The sequence below is a fragment of the Hemitrygon akajei genome, chromosome 21, assembly GCF_048418815.1.
Source record: "Hemitrygon akajei chromosome 21, sHemAka1.3, whole genome shotgun sequence".
Lineage (NCBI taxonomy): Eukaryota > Metazoa > Chordata > Chondrichthyes > Myliobatiformes > Dasyatidae > Hemitrygon > Hemitrygon akajei.
The window spans coordinates 65284412-65301020 of NC_133144.1; the positions used below are offsets into that span (position 1 = coordinate 65284412).

Consider the following 16609-nt stretch of genomic DNA (forward strand, 5'->3'; position numbering starts at 1 on the left):
CGTGCTTGTAAATTGGCCAAGTTATATTTGGCCACGGACGTTTCCACCGCCATGATCAAACAGCTGATGCATTGGCAAGATGTGCTCATGGCATAGTAGCATAGCGGTTACCACAATGCTTTACAGTACCAAATACCTGGGTACCCTCTGCTGTCTGTAAGGAGTTTGTACGTTCTCCCTGTGACAGCTTGGGTTTCCTTCCTGGTGTTTCATTTTCTTCCCACAATCCAAAGATATACTGGTTGGTGGATTAATTGGTCGTTGTAAACTGTCCTGTGATTAGACAAGGATTAAATTGGTAGATTTCTGGACAGCGTACTTTGAAGGGCCGGTAGGGCCTATTCCACACTGTATCTCAATAACTCAATGAATATGGCTTCAATGAAGTGGTGGTGATACTGAATTTCAAGGAAGCCATTGGGCTGATGAAGGAAAGACCATCTATGGGACGGGAGAGGACAGAGTTGGTGTGCTTTTTGTTCAGAAAGAATGAAAGAGAAGGAATCAATTTAAATTTTCAACAGCTAATAATACACAATAGAGAGTATCCTGACTGGTTTATCATGGCCTGGTATGGAAACATCAGTGCCCAAGAATGGAAAAGCCTACAGCCCAGTCCATTACAGGCAAAGCCCTCCCCATTAATAAACACATTTACATGGAGCACTGCCACAAGAAAGCAGCATCCATCATCATGGACACCCACCATCCAGACCATCTCTCTCCTAACTGCTACCATCAGGAAGGAGGTACAGGAGCCTCAGGACTCACGCTACTAGGTTCAGGAACAGTTATTACTCTTCAATCATCAGGCTCCTGAACCAGCGTGGATAACTTCACTCACCTCAACTCAGTGATTCCACAACCTATGGACTCACTTTCAAGGACTCTACAACTCATGTTCTCAGTATTTACTTATTTGTTTAGTTTTTTGCATTTGCTCGGTTTGTCTTCTTTTACACATTGGTTGTTTGCTAGACTTTGTAGTTTTTCATTGATTCTGTTGTATTTCTTTGTACTACAGTGAATGCCTGCAAGTAAATGAATCTCAGGGTTGTATATGGTGACATATATGCATTTTGATAATAGATTTTTTGTTGAACTTTGAACTTTAATGGAGCCTGGTTAACTGGGCAAGGCAAAACGAGAGCAACACACACAAAATGCCGGAGGAACTCAGCAGGCCAGGCAGCATCTATAGAAAAAAGAACAGTTGATGTTTCAGGCCAGGACTCCTCATCAAGGGTCTCGGCCTGAAGCGTCAACTGTTTAGTCATTTCCATAGATGCTGCCTGACTTGATGAGTTCCTCCAAAATTTTAGGTGCAGAAATACTGAGATAGTATTCAGGGTTGGTTCATTGTCCATAAGAAATGGCGGCAGAGAAGAAACACTGTGGCAGATTTGGGAATCGCTCAGGTCATTTTTTACTCTGGCTCTTGCAGTCAGTTTATCCCATCGCTTTGCTCTTACCCCAAAGCCGGACAAAGTTTTCTCCCTCAAATGTACCTCCAATTCTCCTTCAAAACAGCAAGAGTACCCGCTTCCACCACTCACTCTCAGGCAGTGAGTTACGTGACAGACTGAATCCAGGACTACTGTATCTTCTCCTTGCACTCTATCTCTGTAGGCATAAATCTCAACTCCTTATCCTGCAGAATACAGCACTTCCGCCAATAGAAACCACCCTTGCCTACACCCTTAATTCTTCTGGATGTCTCCATGGAAACATTAGACAATATTTGAAGCAACAGTAATAAATGTTCTGGCTGTGTGAGCATAAAACCTCCAGCAAATGAGAATCCCAACATTTTTCAACCAAAGCACAGAGAAATAATCTTAACGAGAAGATGAATTTGGGAGTCAATCATCAGCTGTAGCTCAGGTGGCATGGCAGTGCAGCAGTTTACGTAACGCTATTATGATCCTCGGAGAAGACTGGAATGCCATAGCACTCCTGAGGGGAGTCAACACCACACTGTTGTGGGCCAGCAGTTACCAAGCTGGAAGACAGTTTTCCATAAGACTATAAGATATAGGAGCCAAATTAGGCTGTTCAGCCCATTGACTGCTCCACTATTCCATCACAGCTGATTTATTTTCCCTTTCAACCCCGTTCTTCTGTCTTCCCCCCATAACTTTTGACAGCCTAACTAATTAAGAACATATCAACATCCGCTTTAAATATACCCAATGACTTGACCTCCAGAGCCATCTGTGACAAATAGTTCCACAGATTTACCACCCCTGGCTAAAGAAATTGCTCATTATTTCTGTTCTAAATGGATGTCCTTCTATTCTGATCCTGTGCTCTCTGGTCCTAGACTCTCCCACTGTAGAAAACATCCTCTCCACGTACACTCTATCCAGGCCTTTAAATGTTCAATAGATTTCAATGATATTTCCCCTTCATTCATCTAAACCAGTGAATACAGATCCAGAGCTATCAATGGTCCTCATAAATTAACCCTTTCATTCCCAGAATCATATTTGGGAATCTACTCTGGTTCCTCCCAATGCCAGCGCATCCTTTCTCTGATAAGGGACCCAAAACAGCTTATAATACTCCAAGTGTGGTCTGACCAATTCCTTATAAAGCCTCCGTATCACATCCTTGCTTTTATGTTCTTGTCCTCCCGAAATGAATGCTAACATTGTATTTGCCTTCCTCACCACTGACTCAACTTGCAAGTTAACATTTCACACGGACTCCCAAGTCCTTTTGCACTTCTGATTTTTGAATTTTCTCCCCTTTTAGATGCATTTGAGTGTCAAGTCCAAATCTTTAAATCAGCAGTGTGTCCTCAAGCAAGAGGCAGATCTCTCTTCCAAACTTCAAAGCTGTCAGGAATTTCATTCATGGGAAAAGAATTCATGTTGCTTTGCTGGACATCAAGCAGCCTGCGGCTTTGCCTTCAGCATTTTCCTGTCCCTTCAGTCAACAGCAATCATGAAAATATTAATGCACACAACTCACAAAATCACTGAGGACTCCAATAATCCTCATTATCAGAAGCACATTACAAACTGGATTTAAATGAACTATCACATTTATGATAAGATGGACTCTTGACCTCACAATCTACCTCGTTAGGACCTTGCACCGTATTGTCAGCCTGCATTGCATTTCATAAAGCTGATACACTTTATTCTGCATTCTGTTACTGTTTTACCTTGTTCTACCTCAGTGCACTGTGTAATGATCTGATCGGTACGAACAGTGTACAAGACAAGTTTTTCACTGTATCTCAGTACATGTGATATCTCAGTTTTTGAACCAAAAAGTTCAATAATTTTTATCAACCCACCGTGACCACAAGAAACTGTAGAGAGTTATGGACACGGCTTTGTACAGGATGGAAACCCGCCTCCACTCCATGGACTCTGTCTACACCTCTTGCTGCCTTGGTAAAGCACCCCCTCGACCCCAGACATTCTCTTTTCTCCCGTCTTAGATGGACCTTTGATCTCACAATCTACTTTGTTATGATCTTGCACCTCACTGTCTACCTGCACTGTACTTTCTCTGTAGCTGTTACACTCTATTCTGCATTATAGTATTATTTCACCTTGTACTATTTCAATACACTATGTTATGATCTGATCTGTATGGACAGTATGCAGGACAAGCTTTTCACTGTATTTTGGGATGATAAACCAATGCCATTCCACATTTTAAAGCAGAGATTGGTAAGCTTTTGATAACTAAAGCAATGGACACAAAATGCTGGAGGGACTCAGCCAGTCAGGCAGCATCTAAGGAGAGGAATAAAGAGTTGACGGTTCGGGCAAGACTGTCCTTCAGGACTGGTAACTAAAGGTGGTTCAGGGGCTTGGTGAACATGGGAGATATGGATCAGGTCACAAAGCAGATGTGATCTCCTTCAATTAACAGACAGGAGGGTCTTCCTATGTTTCTCTTGGAGGTCTGCTTGTGTATAAACATAAATAGCAGAGCAGACCGCAGTCAGATTAAAGATTGACTTTGTTTGTCAGATGTACATCGAAACATAGAGTGAAATGTGTCATTTGATTGATCATCCTAATAACTCACACATCTTTGGAATGTTGGAGGAAACCAGAGCACCGGGAAGAAACTCAAGTGGTCACGGGGAGAACATACAAGCATTTTACAGACAGCAGCAGGAATTGAACCCAGGTCGCTGGCGCTGTAATAGTGTTAGACTCACTGCTATGCTATCATGCTGTTATGAATCATCTGCCTGTAGAAATGACGGAAATAGAATCAATCAGTGCGTTGAAAAGGGAATGAAATAAGCATCCTCTTTTCTGAATATATTGCAGCAACTTGAGCAAATGGCTCGAGCAGGGTGGGCGTCATTTTCAGTACAAATGAGATGGGCTGAAGGGCCTGTTTCTATGCTGTATTGCTCTATGACTCTTATTTAGTCTGATTCTTTTTTAAAGACCAGTTCAACGAAAATTGAAATCTCTTGTTCAAACTGGAGGACTCAGGGTTTAAAGGAGATTATCATGATTTGTTGCTGAGTGCTGTTTAAAACCATTAAGATTAAAATCTAGCTGGATTAACCAACTATTATGCACATCTACAAATGAAACACAAGGACATTTATCGATCAGAGGCAGGATTAATAACATCCTGGCTGATTTCTCTCGACTTGAAGAAGTAACCATGGCTTCATTGGAGAGAGTGCTGAATCCATTTCAAAGGATTCCTATACAAATATGGGTTACAATAATATTTATTTACTATCTAGCTGCTTGTGATTATTCTTCATCAGTCGCTACCGACCTATTCTCTGGCAAAAAGGCACATGCTGTTGTTTACAGAGGCCATCTACTGGAAGAATTATGTTAATGGATATTGAGCTTTGTGCTTTGATATGATGTATTGGGTGGTTCGCTTCAAGAGCAAGAGGGTAATTCTTAACCTTCTCCTGTGTGAATGAACTGATTATTAACTGCTTCATTTCCAAGAATGCTATGGTGTGTTTGAAGACCAAATATCAGATACAACACACAAAAATGCAGAGGAACTCAGCAGGTCAGGCAGCATCTATGGAGGAAAATCCAGTGTTTTGAGACTAGATGAAGGGTCTTAATCTGCTGGAAGAGTCAACGGTCATTGTTTCGGGTCAGAGAAGATCTGAGGATTTCTTTTCCATCAGAGAGTGGTTAGAGTCTGAAGCACACTGCCTTAAACCTGTACTCTCTAGTTTTTTATTCCCTAGCTGTGGGAGAAGGGCTGTGTACATCCACCCTATCCATGGCCTTCACAATTTTATACAATCACCCCTCATTTTCCTCCACTTCAACAAAAGCAGTCCAAACCTACTCAACCTTTTTTCTGTAGCTCAGTCCCTCAAGTCCCAGAAGTAACATAGTAAATCTCCTCAGCCCTCTTTTCAGCTTAATGGCATCTTTCCTACAGCAGGTTAATCAAAACTGAAAACAATATTCCAAATGTGGCCACCCCAATGTCTCATCCAGCCTACAACATAACATCCCAGCATCTGCAGAATATCTTGCATTGATCGCAATTTCTGTTACTCATTGCCCTGACGGATGAAGGTCAACATGCCAAAAGCCTTCGTTATCGCTCTGGCTGCAACCCCATTTTCAGAAACCATGTACTTCGAATTCCCTCTGTTCTGCAGTACTCCCCAAGGCACCAGAGGGGCTGCTTCAGAATAGAATAATGTCCCTTTGGAACAGAGTTGAGAAGGAATTTCTTTAGGCAGAGGGTGGTGAATCTTTGGAATTCATTGTCACAGATGGCTGTGGAGGCCAAATTGCTGGGTATAATGCAAGCAGAGGTTGAAAGGTTGTTGATTAGTAAGGGCGTTGAAGGCAGAAGAATGGGGTTGAGAAGGGAAATAAATCAGCCCCAATTGAATGGTAGCGTGAACTTGATGGACTGAATGGCCTAATTCTGCTCACCTGACTTTTTTTGACTTGGGTCAAAATTATGTTTTATGGCACTACCATTGAAAGTCCTACTCTGAGCTGTCTTCTCAAAACACTCAACTCTTAATGAAATTAAATCTGAATGCCCATCAATTGGTGGCTGAGACTGGCTCTCAGACAGACTTAGCATCTCTGTAACGGGAATAACAACTGCCACAACATTACTTGACTTTACAGCTGTTTGCATTTACTGGTTGTCGTTGCAATGCTATTCAATTTAACCTGGGCTTCCCTCTTGTCAGGGACGTATTAATCTAAATAGGAGATTTTCAATATAGCAAAACCTCCTAATCTATTTCACTTAAGCATTACACTAAAAACAATTTACATTGAACACAAGAAGAGGCAGCAGGACAGGTGAACTTGAATGTGAAAGGGTTAACGTATGAGGAGCATTTGATGGCTCTGGGCCTGTACTCACTGAGTTTAGAAGAATTGGGTGGGGGGGGGGGGGTTCCCATTGAAACCTATCGAATATATCCACTCCACATGTTCAGAGGCCTGGAGAGAATGAACATGGAGAAGGTATTTCCTATAGTGGGAGAGTCTAGGACCAGAGGGCACAGTCCCAGATAGAAGGACGTCCCTTTAGAACAGGGGTGAGAAGGAATCTTTTTATTAGCCACTGGGTGGCATTCATTGCTTCAGATGGTGGTGGAGGTCAAGTCAATTGGTATATTTAAAACAGAGGTTAATAGGTTCTTGATCAGTAAGAGCATCAAAGGATACGGGGAGAATGGGTTTCAGGGAGATTATAAATAAGTCGAAAAGGAATGGCGGACCAGATTCAATGGGCCCAATGCCCCAATTCTGCTCTAATGTTTTCTGGTCTAGGTCAAAAGTTCCCAATCTGGGCTCCACAAATCCCTTGGTTAATGGTAGGGGTCCATGACATTGAAAAAAGTTGGGAACCCCTGGGTTAGGTGAACATTATGGTCAAAGAGATTTTTGAGGAGACACAGTGGTTTGGAGATGTATATTTAAGTAACACAGACAGGAGCAGAGGAACTCAGTGGGTCAGGCAGATTCTGCGGGGACGTTTTGCATCAGGGCTCTTCAGCCAGGCTCATGGGCTGCTCTAGTACGATAAGGTGGACTCTTGACCTCACATTCTGCCTTGGTATGGTGTACACTTGCTTTCTAGCTGTTTCACACTTTATTCTGCTTTCTGTTATTTTTACCTTATACTTCCACATTGCATTGAATAATGATCGGATCTGGATGAACTATATGCAGGGCAAACGTTTTGGTACATATGACAATGATAAACCGATTCCAATTCCAATTGGACTGGAAGACGGAGAGGGAGAGAGCTCCTCTAAAGAGGTGAGGAGAAGGAATGGAGCAAGAGCTGGCAGCTGATAGGTGAACCAAGGTGTAGGGATTTCGGGAACGATGTCAGAAGCTGGGAGGTGATAGGTGGATCGAGGTGTGGGGATTTCGGGAACGATGTCAGAAGCTGGGAGGTGATAGGTGGATCGAGGTGTGGGGATTTCGGGAACGATGTCAGAAGCTGGGCGGTGATGGGGGGGAAGTAACAAATAGCTGATGATCATGGCATCTAATAGGAGAGGAGTAAAGGGAAGGAAGTGGGGAGGGCGCCCAATGGGAGGGTGTGTGGGTGACTGACAGATAGAGAAGATGGGGCAGGTGAATCATGAGGAGAGATAGAGGAAAAAATAGAAATGAGATGGGTGGGGATGTTAAGGGGCTGTTCCTGGAATTTTGAGAATTTGGATTCATGCCACCACATTGGAGTCTGCCTAGTCTGAACATGAGGTGCAGTTCCTCTGATTTGTGTTTAGCCTGAACCAGATAGGCCTTGGACAACATGCCTTGGGAATGAAGTGATGGGATGCGGTTGACCACCAGGAGATTCTGGCTAGCACACAGACAAAGCGAATGCACTTGCCGAAGCGGTCACCTGGCCTGCTTCGGGCTTTTAGGGACCCTCTTTAGGTAGAGAGAGATCTGGAAGTATTCTGAGCCTAAAGCATGTTCAGGCCAAGTGTTTTGCTGTACTTCAGAATCAGAAACATACCAGAATTGATTGTGGTCAGTGCCAAGCATAAAACACAGGACAATACCATAACAGACAACACAATAGCAACCAACAATTTACAAGACAATAGTGCAAACAGTCATGAGCAATCAACAATTAGCAGAATGGTCACATACACAAATGTCAATAATCAAACTTAAATATGAACAGTCCCAATAATTATGACAGAACACAGAGAGCAGGAAAGGCCATTTCACAGATGTTGTGCAGGGACAGTCAAGGTATCACACCTGCGTGAGGTTTGTTGAGAAGCTGGATAGCTACAGGAAAGAAACTTCAGAGATGACGTGTAGTCCTAGTGGTGATGAGCATGGTGAATGCCTGGAAATGCATTACCTCCACTGGTGGTTGAGGCAAATACGATAGAAGTGTCCAAGAGGCTCCTGGCTAGACCATAAGACCATAAAATTTTGGAACAGAATTAGGCCATTTGGCCAGTTGAGTCTGCTCCATTTCATTATGGCTGATCCATTTTCCCTTTCAGCCTAGCAAGCCTACACAACCCAATTACACCCATGTGACCAATTAACCCACTAACTCACTCTTCTTTGGAACTTGGGAGGAAACTGGAGCACCGGGAGGAAATTCACACGATCAGGGGGTGGGGGGCACATACAACCTCCTTACAGACGCTGGCAGGATTTGTACCCTGGTTGCAGGAACTGAAATAGTGTTAGGCTAACTGCTAGACTACTGTGTTGCCGTAGGAATTAAATAAATACTTAATTAATTTGGCACAGCATTTTGGGATGAAGGGCCTGTTCTTGTGTTGCTCCAATCAATGTTGTTGAATAACTGAGGACCAGAGATGGTAGATGATCTAGAGGCCAAGAATGGAGGATTTAGACATCTTAATTAGTTTTGCTACAATAAGTGTATGGGACATTGGAAAAAATGTTGAATTTCCCCATGGGGATGAATAAAGTATCTATCTATCTATCTATCTAACCGTCAGTTGGAAGGTTACATAGGTAGAAGACTGTCGTTGGAAAGAGGATCCATTATTATGGGACCCCCCCCCCCCCCCACCACCACACAAGTCATGCTCTTCTTTCATTGCTACCATTGGGAAGAAGGTACAGGAGTCTCAGGACGAAGGTACAGGAGTCTCAGGGCCCACACCATCAGGTTGAGGAACAGTCATTACCCCTCAACCATCATGCTCTTGAACAAAAGGGGATAACTTCACTTCATCATTGAAATGTTCCCACAACCAATGGACTTATATTCAAGGACTATTCATCTTATGTTCTCGGTTTTTACTCCTTATTTATTTATAAATAATATTTCTTTCTTTTTGTATTTGCACAGTTTGTTGTCTTTTGCACACTGGTTGAATGCCCAAGTTGGTGCAGTCTTTCATTGGTTATTATTGCTGTAGCTTTATTGAGTATGCCTGCAAGAAGATGAAGAAAATGAAACTCTTGTGGTATACAGGGCAGTGCGGTAGCGTAGTGGTTAGCACAATTCTTTACAGTACCAGTGATCCTGGTTCAATTCCTACTGCTGCCTGGAAGGAGTTTGTACGTTCTCCCCGTGACTGTGTGGGTTTCCTTCGGGTGCTCCAGTGTCCTCCCATAGTACAAAGACGTACCAGTTGGTAGGTTAGTAGGTCACTGTAAATTGTCCCATGATTAGGCTGGAGTTAAATTGAGGGATTGCTGGGTGGCACAGTTCAAAGGGCCGCAAGGGCCTGTTCCACACTGTCTTAGTAAATAAACAAACAAACAAACATGGCAACATATATGTACTTTGATAAAAAATTACTTTGAACTTTTTGATCCTTGGAAAGAGTTTGAAGCAATTTGAAGATAAAGTTGAAGAGCTTTTGAAAAGTTTCACTGGGAATTAGGAGAGGCTGGTAATCGCAGAAAGTGGGTGGACCCTGGGGAAGTTGTGGGAAGATGTGGTTTCGTGGTGCTTGTGACTATGGATGCAGGCAGCAAAGCCTGGCTGGATTCAAATAGAAGCCCTGACAAACGTCCTCACAAAGTGTTTATTACATTCCCAGTAGAGCAATGTATATTTAGCCTGCGGGTCATCTTTAACCTGAAGTTTAGAGGTAATTAATAGCTGGAAAATATTACACAATAACAGGTGCTTTTGAGGAGCATGCCACAAGGGATGTAAGTTAAACAACGTCCAGAGCAGCTGACTGCTGCATGGACCGTCCCTCGTATCCCATTACTGAGGCCCGTGGCCTTCAGGGGGCCTCCAGTGAAGGAAGTGCTGCTTCCGGGCAGTTCAGTGTTAGCTTATTATCAAAGTACATGTATGTCATCATATGCAACCCTGGGATTCATTTTCCTGCAGGCATTCACAGTAAATGCAAAGAAGCACAATAGAATCAATGAAAAGACCATACACGACAAAGATGGACAAGCAGCACACACAAAATGCTGGAGGCAGTCAACAGGCCAGGCAGCATCTTAAGGAAAAGAATACCATTGATGTTTCGGGCCGAGATGCTTCATCAGGACTGGAGAAGAAAAGACTGGAGTAGAGTTAAAAGGTGGAGGGAGGGGAGGGAGAAACACAAGGTGATAGGTGAAACGGTGGGTAGGGGGTGAAGTGAAGAGCTGGGAAGCTGATTGGTGAAAGAGATACAGGGGGATCTAATAGGAGAGGAGAGAAAGCCATGGAAGAAAGAAAAGGGGGGGGGGGAGAATCATCAGAGGGAGGTGATGGGCAGGTAAGGAGATAAGGTGAGAGAGGGAAAAGGGGATGGGGAATGGTGAATGGGGTGGGGGGGGGGGGGATATTGGAAGTTTGAGAAATCAGTGTTCTTGCCAACAGATTGGAAGCTACCAGATGGAATATAAGATGTTGTTCCTCCAACTTGAGTGTGGCCTTATCATGACAGTAGAGGAGGCATGGACAGACATATCAGAATGGGAATGGGAAGTGGAATTAAAAAGGGTGGCCACTGGGAGATCCCGCTTTTTCTGGCAGACAGAGTGTAGATGCTCGGTGAAGTGGTCTCCCAGTCTGTGTTGGGTCTCACAGGAGGCCACACGGAGCACCGGACACAGTATATGATCCCAACAAACTCACAGGTGCAGTGTCACCTCACTAGGAAGAACTGTTTGGGGCTCTGACTGGTAGTGAGGGAGAAGGTGTAGCAGTTGTTCTGTTTGCAAGGATAAGTGTCAGGAGGGAGATCAGTGAGGAAGGACAAACGGACAAAAGGAGTCGCTTAGTGAGCGATTCCTGCGGAAAGCACAAAGCGGGAGTGGGTGGGGTGGGGAGGGAGGGAAAGATCTACTTGGTGGTAGAATCCTGTTGGAGATGGTGGAAATCTGCTCTCATCCCATCCTCCCACCACTCTACAAGGGATAGGGTTCCTCTTGTCCTCACCTGCCGCCCCACCAACCTCCACATTCAGTACATAATTCTCCACAACTTTCGCTATCTCCAACCATTGAGGCCACACTCAGATTGGAGGAGCAACACCTTATATTCCATCTGGGAGTCTCCAACCTGACGGCATGAACATTGATTTCTCAAAGTTCTGGTAATGCCCTCCCCCACTTCACCATTCCTTATCCCATTTTCCCTCTCTCACCTTATCATCCTTGCCTGCCCATCACCTCCCTCTGGTGCTCCTCCCCTCCTTCTCTTTCTGTTCTATCTTATTAGATTGCTCCTTCTCCAGCCCTGTATCTCTTTCACCAATCAACTTCCTAGTTCTTTACTTCACCCATCACCTTGTGTTTCTCCCTCCCCTCCCTCCACTTTTTAAATCTACTCTTCATCTATCTTTCTCCCGTCCTGCCGAAACGTCAACTGTACTCTTTTCTGTAGATGCTGCCTGGCCTGCTGAGTTCCTCCAGCATTTTGTGTTTGTGTTGCTTGGATTTCCAGCACCTGCAGATTTTCTCTTGTTTGTGAAACAACTAGAGTGCAAAAAACAAACCTGCAAATACAAAAAAAAATGATAATAATAATAATAATCAATAAGAAATAAATATCATAATAAATAACATGAGTTGTAGAGTCCTTGAAATTGAGTTCACAAGGTTGGATGTAGATCCTTTCACTGGCCTTTGACCAGCCTTCTTGTAGTCCAATTTCCTCAAAAGTTGGCAGAGTCAAGCTTCTGAGATGGGGACTGTTAAGTTTTGTAACTTCAAACTGTTAAACTAATTCAAGGGAAGGCACAGGAGTCCAAACTGTTGAGTCTCACTTTGGGATGTGCACATGTAATATGGTAGCGTGATGATGTATGCAGTTAATGAATTTTTACGTATAACCCATAATGTATGACATAAATGAACAAGAATGTTAAATCAGCCAATATATACACACAGTATTACTGAAATATTAAATATACACCTGAGCCACTGAAATAAAGCAAGTTGGACAGGTGGCCCTGTCGGCTCTGCAACTGACTGGAAACCCTGTAGTGTGGATGTTGGAACAAGACAGCACCCTGTCTACTTACCCCACAGGACAGCACCTTATGTGTCTCCCTTCACTGCACTTTCTCTGTAATTCCATAACTTGCTCTGTATGCTCTTTGTAACTGCAGACCACACATGGAATCTTATGTTCAGTCTGGTTGCCTTATTGTAGGAGGGATGTGGAAGCTTTGGAGAGGGTGCAGAGGGGATTTACCAGGACACTGCCTGGACTAGAGAGCATGTCTTAATGAGGAAAGGCTGAGCAAGTCATGGCTTTTCTTTTCGGAGCAAAGGGGGATGAGAGGTGACTTGATACAGATGTTACAAGATGTTCAAAGGCATAGATCGAATGGACAGCCAGATACTTCTTCCCAGGGCAGAAATGGCTAATACGTGGGACCATCATTTTAAGGTGATTGGAGGAAAGTATAAAAAGGTTATCAGAGGTAGGTTTTGTTTATACAGAGGGAGTGGTGGGGCGTGGAACATGCAGCCAGGGATGGTGGTAGAACAAGTATATTAAGGGCATTTAGATAGGCACATGGATGATAGAAAAATGGAAATGAAAATAAGTGGGAATGGTTAGCTTGATCTTAGAGTAGGTTAAAAGATCAGCACAATATCATGGGTTGAAGGGCCTGTACTGTGCTGAAATGTCTTATGTTCTATATTGTGCAATCGATGTTTTAAATCTAGACCCTACTATATATTTATAAACTTCAACAACTTCTTCTTCCTCTCCTCATACTCATCTTCATCTCCATCCCATCCAGATGAAGACCCTCGACCTGAAATGTTGACTGTCCATTTCCTGACTTACTGAGTTCCTCCAGCATCTAGTGTGTTGGTTTGGATTCCAGCATCTACTGTCTCTTATGCTGCATTCTTGACTACCTCGATGTGGTTATGTTTGGCATGATCTGTCTGGATGGCATGTAACATGAAGTCTTTTCACTGTGTTTTGGTACATGTGTCAATAATAATCTAATACTGACAGCTGAGAGTTACACACTTAGTACATTCTTCAGACTGTAATGTAGAGGTGCAGAGTTGGGCCATTCGGCCCATCATTCAATCATGGCTAATATTTTTTCTTCTCTGCTCCATTCTCCTACCTTTTCCCCTTAACCTTTAGCTCCCAACCAACCAAGAATCTATTAATCTCTGCCTTAAATATACCCAATATCTAGCCCACTATGGCTGTCTGAGGCAATAAATTCCACAGATTCACCAGTCTGTCAGTCTTTATTTAGGTATAGTTTTTTTTTTGAAAATTCTATTGTGTTTTCCTGATAATGCCTGTAAAAATGAATCTCAGGGTGGTTTATGGTGACATATACTTACTTTGATAATAAATTTACTTTGAACTTTGACTTTGATTTTCTTTCTCTATTTCTGCCAATTCTTTCCCTTCACATCCTATCAGTTCCTCTAATAAATTTTACTTTGAACTTTGAACTTCTAAAAGATTGAAGTTTAAGAAGAGACTACTGTAATTTATTTTATTTTATGACTGTGTGTGCTGGATTGTTAATACATTGTGTGACCCTAGAGGAACGATGTTTCGTTTAGGTTGTATGCATGTCGATGGTTGAATGACAATATACTTGAACTTAAATAAAGAAGATTGGGAATTATAGGTTTTTTTGGCATTTAACACCCATCTGTCAAAGCTCTTGAACTGAATGTGTGAATCAGCAATTTTAGAGGACATTTTAACAGTGAACTTGATTCTTAATTGTCCTCTGAAGTATGCAGCTCAATGAAAGGGAATGGTCAATAAATGCCAGCCTTCATTTCGAGAAGCAATGTAGCATCAATCTTGTATGAGATTGGATTGTCTGTAGGTTAGAGGTGACTAGTTGCCTTGCTGAAGCAATGAAACGTCAGTCTTGTGCAAGATTGGATTGTCTGTAGGTTAGAGGTGACTAGTTGCCTTCCTGAAGTAAACCATTTGGGTTTTATGTGACTGTCATGCAGTGTTAATGCTCATATTTTTTGGGATCATATTTAATGAATTCAATTTCACAACTCGGATTTGAACTCGCAACCTCTGGATCACTAATTCATTACGATAATCGCTGCACCGTTGTCCTCTCTACACTTTGAAGCCAGCTCAAGTGCAGCAAATTTAATGGTTGGGCAACATTTGAACTGATGAATGATGACCTATCATTGGTTTGGCTTTGAAAGCAATGTTTCTGCAAATATTTCCCAGTTGGACAATTAACATGATAACCCTGAAGCTGCCATTATCTATTTTCACTGTTGAACTTCAACGATAAAGATTACTTGAATGCAGCTGTAATACTATCATGTGTCTGTCGTAAAGTAATGGGTTATAATTGTGGTCATTACCCCCTGCTTTTATTACAATCTTTTTGTTTGCTTTTTCAACCCACAGACCACCAGAAGCTGGAACGCGAAGCCAGGATCTGTCGCCTCTTGAAACATCCCAATATCGGTAAGTCTTTTCGGGATTGCTGTGCTGCTTGGCTAATATTGGAGAGCCACTGAGGGAGACTTGGCCCCAGGTTATTGGAACCCACAAAGGGCATGGAATTCGTGACATGGGAGCAAAGGAGTGGGGCTGTGAGGCAATAATTTGTCATCTCGGAACCATTCTTGTCGATTTGTGGTGAATTTCCTGGAACCCCACAGAGGTGGTAATCTCTATTGACCTTGGTCTGAATGCCTCCTATACTCAGCCTCAGGATCATATGTCTGCACGATTCATCGTTGGAAGTGTGTGCATGTTGCTTAGGCACAATGTGCCAAATTCTCAGAGTAGGAGCTGTGGGAGATATTGTCACAGTTGTACGAAGGATTTGTATGTCCAGTGTCTTGATACGTCTTCATTTATTACACTTCAGTGTGTAGGAAGTGAAATATTGGATAGTGAATATGTTTTGGTTAACTGGCTTTGATAACATTGTGAAAGGATTCACATATATGTTTATACTGTAACATGCAAGTCAAGGTATTTTAATTTTGCAATATTTTGGTTTGACATTTCTAGATCCTGTGTGTGTGTGGTTTTTTTTTTACTTTTCATGGACAGATTGTGTCATTATTACAGTGTACGGTGGAATCTCAGACGTACTAATAATGAGTTTTTCCGATTTGTGGTCCTCAACGATTCATTAGGTTGAAGCCCCAGTGCTGCACCTTTACTGCATTTAGTCTTTAATGCATTAGTAGGGAGGAGGATGTCCTAATTAAACTGCTTCTGGGGCAAGCTAAGATAGCTGTGCATGGGTCCTGGAGATGGAAAGTACAGGGTCCCACCTGGGCTAACTACCTTGCAATATTCAGGGGTTACGTCCATGCCCGGGTAAGTGTGGAAACAGAACATGTGGTGTCCATGGATAACATAGATGTGTTTCGAGACTGCGTGGGGAATAAAGGCATCCTCGATGAGGATGGGAATGTGTTAATTTAGTCATGATTTGTCTGGGTTTTCTTTGTACCGTGAGTGTACAATAGTACTGTAGTGGGTTCAATGTATAATAAATGTATTTTTGTAAATAAAAGACTGCAGAGTGTTTAATACATTAGTGCAGTATTGTGGGAGAGCTGCATTGTTGCACTGTCATCAGCTGATGGAAATGACACTGGTTTTAGAAAGGTGAGGTAGTTATCCTGTTCACCACTCAGTCAGCGTTAATGGAAACTGATTCTAGGTGACGCGTGTCCAGCCATACATATGAAGGAGCACTTGGAAGCTCGGTGGGATAGGTTTATTGGTTGCTTGGGAGCCTGGTTCACAGCCCCCTTCCGGACTTGCAGACTGTCCGGATTGCAAACTGTTCTCAGCAATGGAACCCTGCTGTAGTCTGAGGACAATCTGTAACTGTTTATTTCACATCTTGTTTGGAGACATTGGCACACCTTGTTTGGGTATTATACACCCAGAGTGACTCAGTGTCCACTTTATTAGACACTGATAATGCAAAATTTAATCAGCCAATCATGTGGCAGCACCTCAGTGCATAAAAGCATGCAGTCTTGGTCAAGAGGCTCATTTGTTGTTCAGACCCAACAGCAGAATGGGGAATAAATTTGACCTAAGTGACTTTGACCATGGAATGATTGTTGTTTGAGTATCTCAGAAACTGCTGATCTCCTGGGATTTTCACGCACAACGGTCTCTAAAGTTTACAGAGACTGGTGCGAGAAACAAGAAACATCCAGTG

General features: G+C 42.8%; 1 protein-coding gene across 6 annotated transcripts in view; it reads left to right on the forward strand.

Moving 5' to 3' along the window:
• The window catches only part of camk2g2 (calcium/calmodulin-dependent protein kinase (CaM kinase) II gamma 2), a 450178-nt gene that overhangs the window by 168972 nt on the left and 264597 nt on the right, over positions 1 to 16609 (forward strand). For all 6 annotated transcript variants that reach the window (XM_073025628.1, XM_073025630.1, XM_073025629.1 and 3 more), the window contains exon 3: positions 14818 to 14877. In XM_073025628.1, coding sequence (XP_072881729.1) covers positions 14818 to 14877 — 60 coding nt within the window. The remainder of the gene's footprint in view (positions 1 to 14817; positions 14878 to 16609) is intronic.